Raw genomic sequence first — 17406 nt, 5'->3', positions numbered from 1 at the left:
TTTCTTACCCTAGTCTCTCTTTTAAAATTAAAAGTGTTGGGGGGACTGATATCTCCCACTTGAGCACAGGGGCAGCTCTTGACAGCTGCCCCAGGAATGCAGCTGTGCCTGGTGCCGGCGCGGGTCACCTGGAGCCTGACTGCTCTGAACACCTCCTCACCAGTGCCCACCGGGCAGCCCTGTTCGCTGTTCCACGTGGACATTCCTTCTTTCTTCGTGCTGTTGGGCAGAGCCGTTTAATGGTTGTTTATGAATAGTCAGGAGCAAGTCTTTGGTCTGTGTATCTCACATTTCTTGATAATCATCAAGAAAGAAGCAGTTGGTCACCTTCTGTGGTTTTATAATGTAAATAGGAACTTCAGACTGCCATTAGACATCAAAAATGTCATTTGGCTTCCTTACCTTCCTTGGCTAGCAGAAGAAGTACTGCATTTGCATTATCTGGGTAATCGGGGCAGGCAGTGCACAGGAAAACTGACCAAGGTTTACAGCCTGTTTCTTCCAACCAAAGGAGGGTACTTGGCACTTTGTCCTGGTCCCCCCAATGCATATCCCAAAGGCATAGACACCATGCCAGATCGAAAGCCGGGATGGCATGAAAAGCATCTCCAAACTGGTGCTTGTCTCTATGCATCCTCTCTAGCTTCATTTCTTCCAAATTCCCAAACAGCCCCCAGTGTGACCAGCGTGTTCCTTGCCATGCCCCCAAACGCCGGCCATCTGTGCTGCCTAGCACACAGTGTGACCTGCAGTCAGGCTGATTGAGACCCACTACCCCCGGGGGGAGCTGGATTCTTGAGCTCAATCCCATGTTGAGCTGCAGTCCATCCAGGCTTGCGTTTGTCCCTTGGGTGAGTGCTCACTGCCTGCCCTGGGCTGCAACTCACAGGTGGCTACAGTGCTCTGCATACAGCTGTGTTCTTGCCTTTCATTCTCAACCAAAAGTCACACTCTTATCTCACCAGAGTGTCCAGAGCACCCTCTCTTCAGCTTCTGTCTCTCCCTGAGAAGCCTCATGGCCCGCTTGCTGTCATCCGCAGTGTAAGGACGGTGCATCCTTTACCATTCACCTTTCCTGCCTGCCCTTGCTGACTAGAAGACCGACTACAAGGGTCAGTGCCCAGACACCAGCCTCAACCCTGCTCTCCCATCGGCTGAGTTTGCACCCCTCTCTGTCCGCTAGTTGCTCTGGGCTAGACTTTTAATACCCATTGATGGACCTTCTACCCTTTGTCTATCTAGTTCTTCACTCTGGGCTCCCTGGGAATTTGTACACCCCTCTCAGCCAGAGTATTCTTTCCATGGATTCATCCCAACCAGACTTTAGATCTTCTGTGGCTTAAATCTAGAGGTCCAGCCAAGGCCTCATGTACTCGTAGGTGGGGCTTTTGGGAGGTGACTGGATCATGAGAGTGTGATACTCATCACCTGATTAGTTCACTGATGGGCTTCCAGCTGGGTGTGACGTTGGAGGTGGATCTGTGTGAGTGCGGCCTTAAAGGGTACATACATCCCTCCGCTTCTCTTGATCGATTACTGCTTTCTGCCTGTCATGCCATCAGCAAGCCTCCTCTGCCATGCTGTCCTGCCTTGGAGCCAGCTGCAAATGGACTAAAACTTCCACAAAGTGTGAACCAAAATAAACCTCTCCTCCTTTAAATTGCGGGTGTTGGATATTTTGTCCCAGTGATGAGAAGTAACTCAGACAAGATACACGTGTGGTTAGTCAACCCTTGTCTTCGTGCAATGTTCGGACCCAGCTGGCCTTGGTTCTAGTCCTCCTTGGCCCAGCTCACTCGTCCTCCATGCATACCCTCCCGGGACTGCGCTCCTCCTCGCCGTCTCCTTTCCTAACTCCTAGCCCACTAACGCACTGGAATGTTATCTCAGTCCATTGTACCACTGGCTTTCATTTGTTTTTGTATTTAAAAACATGGCACTAAACCTTTATGAACTTAAAGTAGAAATTTCAACATAATGTGTCATCAGGGATAACGGGAAACAATCGTATTACTTCAGAAGCATTTGAGAAATTTGAAAGTCATTTTCTTGCCCTAATATGAAAAGTCTGAGCTTTGCTGTGCCAAATTTCAGTGGGTTTGAAATCCTTGTTGTGTTTGAATAACCACAAAGTTCCAGGTTAGGTCAGCTTCGATTTCACTTCCTTCTCAAGATATCTTGTCCTAGCTGCTCCCTGTCCTCTCCCCTGTGATGTGCGCGCACACCACGCAGTCAGCTTCCCGTTACTGGCATAGTCAGTGATCTCTTTTATTCCCTAGGGTAACTTGAAAGTTGGAGTACTGCACATTATTTAATTTTGGGTATAATGACTTGCAGAGTTTGTGGCTTCATGTGTAAGAAGATTCTGGGTGGCTTTTGGTTCGGAAAAACAGTGTCTATTGTTGAAGCCAATGCTTTTCTTCTTTAAAAATGCTAATAGAGCACAACTTGTATTCTCTGCCCAGATTTGGCTTTTTTAATTCTGCACTGGCTTTACCTTCTCCACTTTGGCCCAGTTTTTTTGTTAGCCAGAGGGGGTTTTCTGTGAGACAGAGCTGTGGGATTGGCCTGGTAACCCAAAAACAAAAGACGTAACAGTCTAGCTGGTGCCATGAGCTGGGCCCCACCAGGCCTGCTCTGGCGCTTGACCTGACCCTCCTTGCCTCAGGGGGAGCCGTGAGCCACACTCCGCCGTTCCTCTGTGCTGTCTCTCCCCGGAGACCTCCTTCCTGGTTCACTTCCTCTTTACCTCGCACTTCTGAGCCACCATCTTCCCAAAGCCAGGGTCACAGTTTAGCTCTCCGCTGGCTGCGCCTGTGAACTGTCTCCCCAGGGCCGGAGGTGCCCTGTACCCCATTTTCCCAAGAGTGGCTCACACCGACTGTAGACTTAATGGACACTCAGTCGATTCTCAGTGACTGACTGATGGGTGTAGTGGGTTTCTCCATCTTCCTTTCCTCCCTTTTAGGTTTGGAGTGCTTTGGCATTGCTGAAAGCATTTGCAATACGGCCCAGTCAGTGCCTTTTATTAACTATCTAAATACAACAGCAGCGTGCACTGACCTAGCTGTTCCCAGGTGCCAGACATTGTGCTGAGCCCTTTACATCTATTGTCACTCTCACTATGGCCTTATGAGGTCGTCCTCATCCCTGAGTTCTGTACAAGGACCCTGAGACTTAGGCTGATTTTAAAAGGTCACCCAGCAAATCCAGTGTCTGGCAGTTGGCCTCTTTCACTGTTGAGTTCCTTTCACTATCAGTGGAGAACAGCCCTGTTTCCCAGAAGACCTGTGTACTCTGAGCGCGAAAGGGGACTTGGAAAAAAAGCATCTACAGTCTTCATCTGAGTGTTTGAAATGCCTCTACCATGGCCTTAGAGCATGAGCTACAGGAGACAACCAAATCAAGAGCCATTTCTCCCTACAACAGAGATGAAAAGCAGATTTCCTGGCCACCAGGGGCAGGGACTGCACTAACCAGACTGTGGCCTAAGCTGGGATAAGCCCAGCTGACGTCAGACGTTTGCACTCAAGCAGGCAGGCCCAGAATATGTGAAGGTGATTTTATAGTTAGCACCCCTAAGAGTGAAAAAAAATTATTAGTTTGTTACACGGCTATATTGTCATTCCCTTCTTTGTGTTTAGTTTCATAAATTCTATATAAAGGAAGATAATCTTTTTGGCTGTCAGGGTGTTGGATAAATCACTGCCTGAGTTGACCCTTTATTCAGTTAATGTGTTTATTGAGCAATTGCTGTTTAACCAGCCATAGGCAAGGTACTATGGAGTAATATAAGTACAGTGTATGGCCTCCAATCTCAAAGGATTTACACTCTCTTTAGGGAAATTCATATAACACCTTTAAAAATTAGCAGATCCATAGGGGAGGGGCGAACATGACAGAATAGGGTACAGTGCTTAAGTGTTCTGGTTCTAGGGACAACCTCCTTCCATTCATATCTGAATTCTACCATTGACGTGAATTCCTTGGCACATCATTTTACCTTTCTGTGGTCACGTTCCTCATTTGTAGACTAGAACTGTTACTGTTGTGTAAAACACCCAGCACAGCCCGACAGTCAGCAGGCACCCGGTATCTGTTCAGCTATTGCGGTAGCTGGTATTACCAAGAATTATATTATCGTTTATAGCATTGACCTCAGGTGTGTTGGCGACATCAGTGCAGACAGGAGTAATGGCAGGGGACTTCATCAAAGAGGCAGGACTTGAGCTGAGTGGACTTAGCTAAGCAAGTGGAAGGACAGATGGTGTTTAAGTGAGCTAGGGTAAAAGAAGCAGATATAATCACACCAGGTCCAGGGTAGAGGTTACAGGAAAGCAAACTAAACTATACTGTGTTTGGATTAGGAAGAACCCAAGGGTGAATAGGTATATGGGCCTTGGAAACCAACTAGAGGATTTTGATTAATGCAGTTAGGACCCACTGTGTGGTTGGGGAGAGACGGACGTGAGGCTGCAGTTTAAAGAGATTACTTGGAGAGTCAGTGAGCTGGAGGTCAGGACTGCGGCAGGTATTTAACAAAGACAATGACCCAAGTCAGGTTCTGGCAGAAAGCTTGAACAGGAAAGTAGAGGTGTGTCAAAGAAGCGAGCAAGACACCTTAGTGATGGACTAGACCTGGAGAATTCGGAGAGGAAGAAGTCCCAGCTGGCTTTAGTCTTTCTACACTGAGGTCTGACAGAATGTGCATCTGACCCCCAGAAAGGAGATAGTGGGTAGCAAGGATTCAGTTCGCATCCTAGAGTAGCAAAGTGAGCATTAACTTTAGAAGTCAGTCATTAAGTGGAATTTTCCATCAATAGTACAGAAATCTCCTAAATAATATTACACCTAGCTGATTTGGTGAAAAAATAAATGTAAGTCTGTAGTTGCCATATTTGCAAGAAAAGCAGAACACCCTAGAGACTTTGTCCCTTGGGTATTTGGAGATAAGAAGCCAAGACTTCAGATGAGAGATGGTGTCTGATGACGTATTCAGCCTCTGCACACAGTACAGGCAGGGTTAGTCGGAGAGGGCATGTTCACCAAGGGAGAAGCGTGCAGGGATGATCTGGAGCACAGGCCTCTGAGACACTGGTGTGTAGAGAGTAGGATAGTGAGGGTAGCTGATGGTGCAGATAGAAATGCACGGAAAGAAAGGACATCAGGAAAGAGTTAACCCAGAGGAAATAGTTACCTCATTTCTCAGAAATACTTGAGCGCACACAGTGTTGGAGAAGCTAAGTTCTACTCTTTTGATCCTGAGATGATGCATATCACTCAAGTGTGAGAAGTGTCTAAAATAGCACAGATGTGATAAAAGCTGCTAGTTAAACAAACAGGACAGAAGTGACAATGGAAGCATAATCTACCCAATTACTAATTGCTTATAGATACCCAAGGGCCTTGAGATGTCATGATAACTTTTCCGGAAGTTTTGAAAAGTGAAAATACATTCACATTCTGTATCATCACAAGTCAGGTCCTCTCAAGGTAGTGGTACACTATCTTCCATGTTTTAACAGCAGCAAGAAGGTCTCCTCTTTCCTGCTTTAAGTTCCATTGGCTTCCCCTCACACTTATCATGAAAGCCAGACACCTTAAGGAGGCTGAGAGTCCCCCCAGATCTAGCCTTATGCCCCATTCTATTGTCCTTTTGAGCACGCTGGCAAACTATGCTGCCAGCTCCATGAAAAGTTGTCATCATGAACCATGTACAGTGCTCAGCACAATGCCAGGCACGTGGAAAAACTCGAACTATTCATGGTAGTGCTTTTTTGTTTTGTTTTGTAGACAAACTCTGATAACTGAACCCACAGCCTTCTCCTTTCTCTCACTTGAAGAATGGAAGATTATTAACCCTATGTGTCAGATCAGAAAGACCAGGGCCTCCGGAGGTTACAGTAGTTGGTGTCCAGTCACCAGCTTCTGCTCCACTCTACTAAGAGAATGATTTTCACTAACTCTTCCTGTGAATACCCAAAGGCCTCTTGCCCCATTTCTTTCTGCTGATAAAATCACCTTACCCCCATAGCAGCAGCACCCCACGCTGCTCTCAAAGCAAAGTCCAAGACTTCCTCTGCATGGCTCGGACAGACTCAGTGAGACCCAAAGGGCACCTGAGTGCACTGCACAGAGAAAGTGCAGGATTTCCCAGGTGTGTGAAGCTGCATTAATGTGTGGCAGATGCTTTTCCACCATAGTTGGCAGTTGTTAGACCCTTGATAGACTGACAATAGAGCTGTCACCAAGGACAAGGAGAGGACTCACTGGAGAGTAGGAGACTGATAATAAACCCTACAAGGAGCCATGGTCACTCAGCCTGCAGAGAAGACTGAGGAGCTAATCAGTCGTCCAGCTACTCGCTGAGCATCTGCTATCACAAGCCCTCTGTGCGCCAGGCACTGGGCTGGGTAGTAGAGACATAACGGTTGTCCGAAAGACATATTCCAGCCCTCAGGGCGATACCTGACTCTCAGTAGATACCTGCTGCAGACAACACATGTTTCGTTGCTCTTTAATAATAATAGCTGCAGAAGACAAGTTGTCGTGGCAGCATTGAGCTAGGAAAGCTACTAGTCTTATTGAGCAGGGACAGTGCCCTGTGCAGGTAATACTTAGGTCAAGGGCAAAGGAAGGCCAGGAATTCGCCACAAGGTGGAGGGGGGTGGAGCCTGTTGACAAGGGGTACTGCCTGTCCCGCAGACCTGGAGCGGGGGGCAGTTTGCACTTACAGAACAGTCACAGGCAGCCAGAGGTCGGGGGATAAAAAGGGGTACAGAAGAGAGAATTTCTTGGATAAGAAGAGGCCAGAGAAGTAGCAGGGGCCAGGTTATAGATCCAAATGGACAGATAGTACAGAGGTCCCATCCCAGCGGGGGACAAGGAGCAAGTAAAGACTAGAGTGAGGGTGACAGAGATAAGAAGGACACGTTCAAAAGTAGGACACGGGCAAGGTTTAATGAGGTGCTCCATATGGAGAGAGAAAGCAGACGGAGCCAAAGGTGGTTCAGTGCAGGTTCACCCATCTCAGGCAGGCGTCGTGCTGGCGTCTGAGTGTACAGGGATGAAAGCGCAGGCAGCGCTTCTGGACAAGGCTGAGTCTCGGGATTCTGACACCATTACCAGCAGCAAAGCTTGATGAAAAGCCAGATTGTGGGGAAGATAAATTGCGTTGTGTGTGAGGGGTCCTTTGAGGCTTCCCAGGGGAGCTACCAAGGAGGAAATCCATTGTGAGACAGGAGCTCGAGGGAGAGGTCCCCTCTGGTGATACAAATGCCAGTATCGCTGGGGTCAGGGTAGTCACTGAAGACACAGAGTTTGTTGCCACTCCTTTCACATTTCAACAGAATTTAGAGAAGTGGAATTCATATGTACATAAGAAATTATTTAAAATGCTGATGTGTTTACTTACCACATGAGGTGACCAGCCAAGGATGAACAGGTCTCATCTGCCATTCCAAAGAGTTAAATAACTAAAATACCAAGACGCTCTTACCTGGTGGCAGTTTCCCAGTGACAGTACCATAGCAAGGTTTGGGCAATGACTTGGTAGAATTTGCAGATGCTACTTAGAAAACAGTTCAGTGGAAAAGATACTTCTAAGTCCATGCATACGTGACTGACTTAAGAGAATATTTAACCATTTAATGTAGTACAAAAGGAAAAATATAATGATAATTCCTCTTTTAATAATTCCTATAAACACTGAGCAAGTATGCTGGGTGTTAGGGTCCTCCCGGTCTCAAAATATCAGTGACATCAGTTATCACTGCTTTTCCTCCAGCACAGTGCAAAGGAGAGAGATCTGTGTTGGCCGCGTGAATACTGCTCCCAAAAAGAAGAACCTCAAAGAGTGAATCCGCTAGTTAGGTGACAATACCTAGTTAATTACAGTGTAATTTTCGAGACATTTTTTCCATACTGCTTAGAAAATAACTCTGATCCTGACTTTGGCCTGCCATTGCATCTTTGGAAAAAAAAAAAAGCTCAGGGGCAAAACTTTACTTTCAAGCAAAAGGCAGTCTTTATGCGTAGGAGTTGCTTTCTTCCAGGAACATGACCTGAAGAAAGAACCCATTGCAACCCCCCCAGGGCCACCTTTGGGACTCTGCTGGTCATGTGCTGGACAACTTCAATGACACTGTTCTCACAGACAGGGTGTTACACTGTGCAACTGTTACTGGGCCTGGGTCCAGCTGCTCACTGCTTGGAAGCCTCTACTCAGGAAAAAAGAGTTGGTAGGAAGGAAATGAGTTTTACTTAAGGACTGGCCTTCTGAGAAGATGAGGGGAAAGGTATTGTCTCACAGCCTTATTTCAGGAAATCCAGGGGCACAAAGGGTTTTTATGGATGGGAGAGAAGGAGCAGCTGATGATAGGCAAGAAGGGCTTGTGGTGAGTGGGGTCTCTCCATCCAGGCTGTGGATCTTCTCTGCCTCTGTCCAGCACATCGCCATGGACCACGGCCTCCTGCGCTAGCTCCCAGAGTCCTCAGGCAGACATTACTCCTCTGCAAGTTAAAGCTCAGTAACTTTGTGTTAGTAGATGCGCAGACCTAAAGAATGAAAGGAAAGGCGTCCACATTCTGGTGTAACTTGAAGGTGACCAGGCGTTCTGGCTTCCATAAATCTAAAGAAAGGCTATCAGTTAATATCTTAGACATTTAGGCATGGCTTCTCTTTGCAATTCAGACTGTCATTCAAAAGGAGAGGAGATAACCTTGCAAAAGACAACTTGCAAAGGAGAGGCCACCCGTTGGCAGCCTGTGTGGCCATTTGTAAAGACCCCTGGGGGCCAATGGCTGTGTGCCCTCGGGAGGTAGGAAACGAAGATCATAAGAGGAGTAGAAGAGTGGGCCCATTAGTTCTTTCTAGTCAGAACCTCCCTTAGCTATTTATCATTATTTGAGTTTAACCTTTTGTCTTCCTTGAAAAGGAAAATAGGAGTTGTCTTTAGAGAAATTTAGTTTTATCAAAAGTGTCTGCTGTTTTAAAAGGAAGGAAGTAGGAACAGTTGGACAAAGGCTTTAGATACTTTGTATCCCGTTAGATACATTCTAAATACGTTGTTAAAATACATCCTTGGTACAGAAGTATTGCTTTTCTTAAAAGTAAGAAGGCTAGAAAGCCCCCTTCCCGGCTGTTTTCCTACTTCCTGGAGAAAGCAATAGCTCTCTGGAGCATTATGGAGTTTCAGTGGAACCAAATTTTTGCCATTAAAACTGGCATTCTGTTGAGCTGTACGTTGTAAAATGAATCAGGATAAAAATTTTTGCTTTCACAAAAAAAGGCTAGTGGAAAAATAAATTTAAGTAAGCTCCTACTAATATGTCAAAGTGTATATCTACAAATAGTTTCCTAACAAAGGAAATTATCGATTATTCATTACATTATGCAGTCTATTTTAAACTTTCTTTGAAAATTTACATATTATTTTTCTTATTGTGGATTATAAAATGAGAAAATAATAAAGCAGACTAGTGCAACTGGCTGATCTATTGAGGTGGGTTTTTTTCTTCAGCATGAAATTACGAGCTCTTCTCTCGAAAATCCAAAATAACTTTACCCAAATTTTAAATCATTTGCTCTCAGCAGCTCACATACCTTCACCAATGTTGCATAAGTCAGAGAAAGAAAGAAAGGCTCCTTGTGTTGGTCATGTTTACAAGATTTGTCTGCCATGGGCTGGGGACATAGCTCAGCAGCACAAGCACCTGCCTCGCAAGCACAAGGTCCTGAGTTCGATTCCTGTGTACAAAAAAAAAAAATTGTCTGTCTAACAGAGAAAAATATCCCATGTGCTTCAGAGTTGGTCAGAGATTTCCAAGCCATTTGGTATGAGACATGATTTTAAAAGGAATTAATGTAATATACCTTTAACTCTCTGAGGTAGGAGAGCTCTCGCTAAGATCTGGTCCAGGGCAAAGTCTGCTCTTGACATTGAAGAAAATCTATCACGTTAATCCCAGTGACTCAGTCTGTTCATAATGCTCAGGGACCAGAAGTATAAGAAGACTCCTTTAAAAGAAACATTAAAATAAAAGGAATGTTCAGAGAATACCAGGGCTTGTGTGCAATCATTGGCACTTAAGGGAAGATGTAAATAATTATGCCTCAAAAATATAGCCAATTAAAAATAACTGAATGTATAAAAATAGAAGAAAACTATGGAATAACTTTCCTACTCTAATGTTAATGTAAGACTGTACATAATGAAATAGGATTTTTTAAAATTTCATTTCATACTGGCATAGAAGAGATGGAGAGGAAAATTATACTGCCAGAAAATGTCAGGGTGAATGTGCTAACGTTGTTATCATGTACTGTATTTAAAACAAAGCTCTAATTGCTGTAATTTATCATATGACTGGTTATTAAAACCTTGCTAATTTAAAGGTTTTAATCACTTGCTGCTTTTGTGCATAGTGACTTTTCATAGAAAATACCATGAAAATTTGTGTTTTGTCAGCCTATGTATGATTTTTAAGAACTTCTAAGCATAATTAATGTGCTTTAAAGATGTAATTGTATTTACGTAAGCAATAGAAATTTCTTGTTTTTCTTTTAGGCTGTTCAGTGAAATGTGTGGAGCTGTTTTATAAATGCCGAGCCCAATGTGTGCGAATATAAGCTACCGAGTTCATTTTCATTCCCTGTGCACATTTAGCATGGCAGAGAGCAGGGTGGACCCCCCCTTCCCATTGGTTTAGAAACAGGATGCCTTTAATGATCAGAGAAATTCAAAAGAAGTGATCTCACTGACTTGAGCATGAACTTGTTCCTTGGTGTTGAGAAGTCAGAGAGTCATCGAGGGAAGACCGCTCTTTAAAGAACAAACATTAAATGGTTTCCTCTCTGACTGGTAGGAGAAAGGTAGGGAGGTAGGAAGGGATCACAGGTGCAGAAGAAAAGGGAGCAACGATGGCCACTCCAAGGAGGAGAGGGGAGGGGAGGAGAGCGGAAGGAGGGGAGCGCAGAGCAAAGTCATTTCTCTGTGTGTGAGAGGCCTCGGGAAATACAGCCCATGTCAGCATAACTCACGGCTGCATCCCGCTGTCCCCACCCTAGTGTGATGGGTTTTGTGCAACTCATAAGAACAAACTACACATTATATGCCCACGGAGTCCTGAGAGGAGCGTAATGGTCTAGTCCCCTGTGTGTTTGTTAAAGTATGGTTATTTCCAAACCAAAGAAACGATACATAAATCAGTTTCCTAAATCACAAGTCGGGAAACCTACTCCAGACCAACCTACAACACTGTGTAGGTGTGGATTCAAGTTCAAGAAGCCAGTGCTGCCGCCCCTTCAATGAGGTATTAAGGGACTTTGAGGTCCCGTTCTTTGATGGAAGAACTAAAATTAAACTGGTTTGCTTAAGGCCGCAGAGCCAGGCTCACACCACACATCTCAATCCCATACTGTTCGTCATCCACTTCTTTCGTGTCCTACTCTCTCCTCTTGCTCCCCTACAACAGGCTCCCACATGCTTTTCCTCCCCTCCCCACACCGGTGCAGGATGGCTACCTGACAGATAACCAGCTCTTCTCTCTGCAGGTGCAAAGTTCCCCATTAAGTGGACGGCCCCCGAAGCAGCCCTGTATGGGAGGTTCACAATCAAGTCTGACGTGTGGTCTTTTGGAATCTTACTCACAGAGCTGGTCACCAAAGGAAGAGTGCCATACCCAGGTAAGAGCAAGACCCTGAGAAGTGGACCTGGGGTTGTGTCTCAGGAATCCCACTTTGATAGCTTGCCTTTCCAAGCCCCAAGCTCAGCTTCCTGCCAGGCAGGAGTTTGAAGAACACGAACAGGTATTTAGCTAGAGAAAAGCAGAGCTGGGGGCCGTGCTGGTTCGCCAACAAGCCGCTACCATGATCCATTTGCCAAGAGGAATGTGGTCAGCAGCCAGTATGAATGCTTCCATCCACCCCACTTTGTGGAGTCCCTTCCGTCGCAGCAGGAGCGCTCGTCTCTGGCTCCCAGAGCAGAAATGGCACTGACAGAGCCTCTGCCTAAATGGAGTTTCCAGGCGTAGCTGGAAAGAGGAGGAGAAAAGCGCCCGCTGCTTTTTGATCACAGTATAGCACTGACCCATGGAGTGAACCTGGCAGGAAGATGCCAGGACCTGTTGTCTCTGCAGTCTCCCGCTCCAGATGGCCAGAGAGCAGAGGCACATGAGGACAGTTTAGAGGCCATTCGCCGCCTGTTGCTGACAGTCAGAACACACCACACAAAAGCAAGAGCAAGACAAAGGACCTGAATCCTTAGGCCTGGAGTTTTTCAGGATTATCAGACTCATGGTCTCAAAAGGGACCATGGTTGAGGTTATCTGGGCTTAAATTCGTTAGACAGCTGGAGACATGAAGGACATTTGTGCCGCTTCACCTCCACACTTTAGTGGTTGTAGCAGAGATGATCTGCTTTTTGAAATGTTAAGGACATATTTTTTAGTTACTGCTGAGTGAAGAAAGAACATAGCTCTCCCTCGTTCCCTACTAAAAAGGGAGCTTTAAAAAACCACACAGTGATAGAAATGATAGTGGAGATTAATGAGGAATGCAGGTCTCTCGCAAATCCTGGGTCTGTAATCCTGTCTCTGCAGTCGGAGGAGCCAGTGAGAGCTGATTAATGTGTAGTCCCTTTGTTCATTTTGCGTGCTTGTTTCTGGTCATCTTCGGAGAGCACAGGGAGGAGCATGGAAAGACTGCCTCTCCCTGGGTTGGGACGGCCTTGACTGAGCCCCCGAGGAGAGCCAGGCTGGCATGCAGATGAAGCCGACACAATCCGCCTCCATAGGCCCAGCACCGGGCATTTGGAGATGCGGAGGAAGTCAGTTTTATTGATGCTGCGGTGGCTGCGGCTCCAGGCTTACATAAGTGGGCAGACTCTGAACAGCCAACCAGCACAGAAGAAAGGGCAGCCCTGGGGGGCGGGGGCTGGAGCACAGCATGGGTGCTTTTGAATTGCTTCTCGAGGGGAAGAATGTGCCAGTCTCAGGGAGCTGAAGATGGGAAGGAACCTCCTTTTATTGTCTGCATTTTGAACTAATTTCTTCCTGGTTTCCCCAGGTTTAAAGTCACGGGTGTGTTAAATGCAAGGGGGGTGGGGCTAAAGGCTAATGTTGTTTTGGTTCCTGTAAACCTTTCCTTCCAGGCACACAAAGCCGCTTGTTGTTTCTCAGGGTCACACGGAGAAGCCAAGACAAAGGGGCAGGGGTGGGGGCCTCAGAGAAGACAGCAGGTGCGCTTCAGAGGGAGAGGCTTTGTCAGGCTGGGTCTCAGCATAAAGAAAAGGGCCTCATTCTCAGTTTAGACTCAGATTCGCTCATTCAGCCTCTCATCAGTCAGCTTGAACTGTGCCAAGCATTTGCTCAGCCTGGCAAATAGCACAATTAAGACATCCTCAGTCTTGCAGGGCACTGTTCTAGGGGACTGAGGGGGAGGAGTGAGCAAATAAATAAATGTAAAGCTTACAGTCAGGCAGAGCATGTGTCCACTCCGGGAAGAAAAGAGCCTTTCTTGTGACCTTTTATTATTAGAGGAAGTCCTTCTGCGTTTTGTTTTGTTTTTGGTACTGGGAATCAAACTGAGGACCTTGCCCTTGCCAGGCAGGCGCTTGTGCCACTGAACTATATCCCCGTCCCTTAGAGGAAGTCCTTCTAAAGGTGGATCACTTGAGCTTAACCGCTGTATGCCCCAAACCCTAATTCTCTTAATGAGGCCAGGGGTACCTACTTCAGGTACCTATAGACAGCAGGGACCTTGCAGGGCTTCCACCGAGAATCCCAGGAATGGCAGAGGAGTTTGAACCGAGTCCGAGCCCGGTGTATTGCACAGTGACGTCTGTGAGCAACTGCTGATATGCCCTGGGCTTGGACAACTGCCCTGGTGCAGAGTGACGGTGGAGCCAGGGGGCTTTGTGGACAAGGCACGGGAACCAGACCCTGCACGGAGTGGAGTGGAAACCCCAGGGGAGCCTGGCACATGAGAAGGCAAGGACAGAGCCAGTTCCAGGAGCCTCAGAGGGGTCGAGGGAGAGGGCAAATGAGGTGAAACTTGGAGGCATACCTGCAAAGGTGGGCAAGCGCTGGGGCTTTTTTGTTTGGTTGGTTGGCTGGCTAGTTGGGTTTTTTTGTTTTTTTGTTTTTGAGACGGGGCCTTGCTATGTAGTCCAGGCTGGCCTTAAACTCACTATGTAACTCAGGCTGGTCTCAATCTCACAGTGATCTTCCTGCCTCAGCCTCCCGAGTGCTGGGATTACAGGTAGGGGCCACCACGCCCAGTGCAAGAGTCGGTTTCAGGCACCTGGTGCACTGCCACAGGGAAGCACTGAGCCCCAGCTAGCTGGCAGTGGTGGCCAAGGAATTGCGTCAGGGAGGAGGGGTGATGTGAGCTGCCCCTCACCACGGAGAACCAGGCCTGCTCCATGGCCATGGATGCATTTTCACTTGCGTTGCTGCACTTTGCTTTTGTGGTACTGTGGGCTGAACACAAGGTGTTTGCCCTGAGCTGTATCCCAGCCCTTTCTACTTTTTATTGTGAGACAGGGTCTTGCTGAGCTGCCCAGGCTGGGCTTGAATCTGCCATCCTCCTTCTTCCGCCTCCCAAATAGCTGGGAGTACGGGCATTTGCCACCACACCTCGCTTGGTTTTGTTTTTTTAACTTAGCTGTAATCGTGTATAATTGGATTTGTGGTTGTAACAGAAAACTCCTCTTAAGGGAGAAGCTTCTATAGAGGGATTGCAGTTAGAGGATTGTTACCTTTATAGAGCAGAACTGTCCAAGGAACAGAAAGGCTCATTGAGCTTTCCTGGTGAGGAGAGGACATTCCTCCACATCTTTGCTGGCGGTGGGTGTGGCCAGCTCCACAAGTGTGTACCGAGGGTTGTCCCTGCCTCACCCCTGACTTGCATTTGGTGCTCAGTGCCAGCCTAGAACAGACTCCCAGTCCCCACCCACCAAGGACCTCCTTCCTTTCTACACTGGGTATAGTAGTTGCTCAGCTGGTTACAGTATATTTTCGGGTAATTCTTTTTTCAGGAATGGTTAAGTGGTGGTGTATTTTTCTGAGTTTTTTCCAGCCCGAGGCTGGCCCTCTGTCACCCTGTCACACAGAAAAGGCCTTGGCTGGTAGGTGAGAATAAAGGTGGGGGAGCGGGGAGCTTATTGATTACTTTTCTGAGAGCTTCCTGGGTGTTTCCGCCTGGCGTGGACATCAGGCTGGAAGTGAGCATCAGAGTCGGATGTCAGGTGGAGCATGGGCTGTGACCAGGTGACGGGCAGACAGCTTCGCAGTCACTGTGACACTGGCCTGGTTGGTTAGTTAGCAGGTGGTATGAAAGGCATGGACAGAAAGGAAGGAAAGAAAAATAGCCTTGAACTGAACAAGAGCCTTGAAACCAAAGAAGAAATACTGAAGTGTGATGCTGCAGTCACCAGGGAGGTCATGCAGCGGGGTTCCCGCACCCAACCGAGGAGGGGCGCTGCTCCCCAGCTCTGTGACAGCTGTGGGCGCTGATCCAGAGAGAAGCTCCGTGTCCCCTCCCTGCAGCAGCCTGGCCTGTTCGCATTCTCAGCATTGCAGTCCAGCTTGCTCTTCTGCACACCAGGGTTTTGAACCATTCTTTGCATGAAAATTAGATCTGGGGGGCTGGGGATTTAGCTCAGTGGCACAGCGCCTGCCTGGCAAGCGTAAGGTCATGAGTTCGATTCCTGGTACCAGAAGAAAAACAAACCAAAAAAAAGAAAGAAAATTAGATCTGATTTTATACGGATATACTCACATCTGAGAAATGAAAGCATGTAAGTAAAAGCAGCTTCCTTTTTAATGCAGAGATCAGTTATATATTTTCACTGATCATTTCATCTTCCAGTCCTCTCTCAAATCCTCTCCCTCTGCCTTCCCACCACTGCCCGTGTCAAGCTGCTGCCTGTCTGAGCAGTGATCTCCCGATGGAATCCCCTGCACGCAATCTCTCCCTGCTGCCCCTCTGCCACCGTCGTGACACCGTTGTTGTCACTCGCAGGGCTGCGAGGCTGGAAAACACGAACTGGTTACCTCACGCTCCTGCTCGTTTAAAATGCACAGGGCTTCTCCTGGCCTCTCAGATACACTCCAGAAGCCTTCGTTTTGTATCTCCTTCCTCAGTCTTTAACTTCAGTCATTCCACACATATTTGTTGAACAACCACAGTATGCCAAGTGCTGTTCCAGGCACCAGGAATATAGTAGTAAACTGACATGAAAATTCTGCCCTGTGAACTTCGTTCTTGAAGGAGACAGACAATAAACAAACAAACAAAAGAACTGAACAAAGTACATTGGATGTTGGCCGGTAGTAGTGGATAGGGAGAACATAAAATGAGGAAAGGATGAGGAAAGGGAGAGAGAATGTCGGGGAAGAATGGCAAGAGAGGACCTTGCCGGGAAGGTGCCCTCTCATTGCAGACCCAGAAGAAGCCAGGCTTGAACCAGGCAGGTGTCAAGGGGGAGGCCATGTGACTAGGGCGGACTGCAAGGACGATGGCTGGAGCACAGGAGGCCCCCAGGGCAACCTGTACGGCCTTTCCTGGTCATTGTTAGGACTCTTGCTATGACTCTCAGTGGATGGGAAATGAGGGATGCTGAGCAGGAGAACGTCGTGATGAGACTTAGGATGTCTCTCTTGAACATGCAGCTCTCTCTTCCCCCCAGAATCCTTCAGAGCCCATCCAAAATATCACCTCCTGTGTGAAGCCTTCCCCACGCCCAGGCCAAGTGGGCTGTGCCATCTGCTTGCTTGCATGACACCTGGCACTTTTCTGTCAAAGCACCTATTATGTATGCACTTTTCCCAGGAGCTCTGCCATCTGTGAGAGAGAACTCTATGTATTCCCAGTGGCCATTGTAGTGTCTGCTCGTAGTAGACTCTAAAAGCAGATGGATGAGTGGATGGATGGATGGATGGACGGATGGATGGATGGATGGATGGACGGACGGACGGATGGACGAGAGAGTGAATGAATGAAAATGGATCTATGAAGCTCTTGAAACAAGAGCTTTAAAATTCGAACCATAGCTTACAAAGTCTTTTAATTCTCGTCCATCATCTTCACACAGAGACTGAACGTGTATTTTCTCAGCTGTGAGGTGGCCTCTGTCCTCAAAGCTTTTCTGGGAAATTGACACCGTGTCCCAGCACTATTCTCGGGAGTACCTTGGCCGCTCTGTGCCCTGGCCCTTAGCAGAACACCTGCTCTTGTGTGTCTGGCAGAATCTAGGAGAGCAGGAATGTTCTCTGGAACAAATCACATTCATTCATGCATTTAAAGCTCTTTCACCTCTTTCAGCAAGTGGCAGCAGCTTGACTTTCTGGAATGCATGGAGTCACTTGCTGATGACGTAAGATGTAAAGGAAAAGAGTGAACTA

General features: G+C 47.2%; 1 protein-coding gene across 1 annotated transcript in view; it reads left to right on the top strand.

Annotated features, from left to right (window-relative positions):
- The window catches only part of Fyn (FYN proto-oncogene, Src family tyrosine kinase), a gene marked incomplete in the record, with an annotated part of 194505 nt that overhangs the window by 171414 nt on the left and 5685 nt on the right, over positions 1–17406 (top strand). The window contains 1 exon segment of the mRNA XM_005377912.2: positions 11555–11686. Within this exon segment, the coding sequence (XP_005377969.1) occupies positions 11555–11686 (132 nt within the window).

Source organism: Chinchilla lanigera, unplaced genomic scaffold, assembly GCF_000276665.1.
Source record: "Chinchilla lanigera isolate Chin_1 unplaced genomic scaffold, ChiLan1.0 scaffold00010, whole genome shotgun sequence".
Taxonomy (NCBI): Eukaryota; Metazoa; Chordata; class Mammalia; order Rodentia; family Chinchillidae; genus Chinchilla; species Chinchilla lanigera.
Note: the sequence above shows the minus strand (reverse complement) of the source record. Positions and strands in the feature narration are given on the sequence as shown.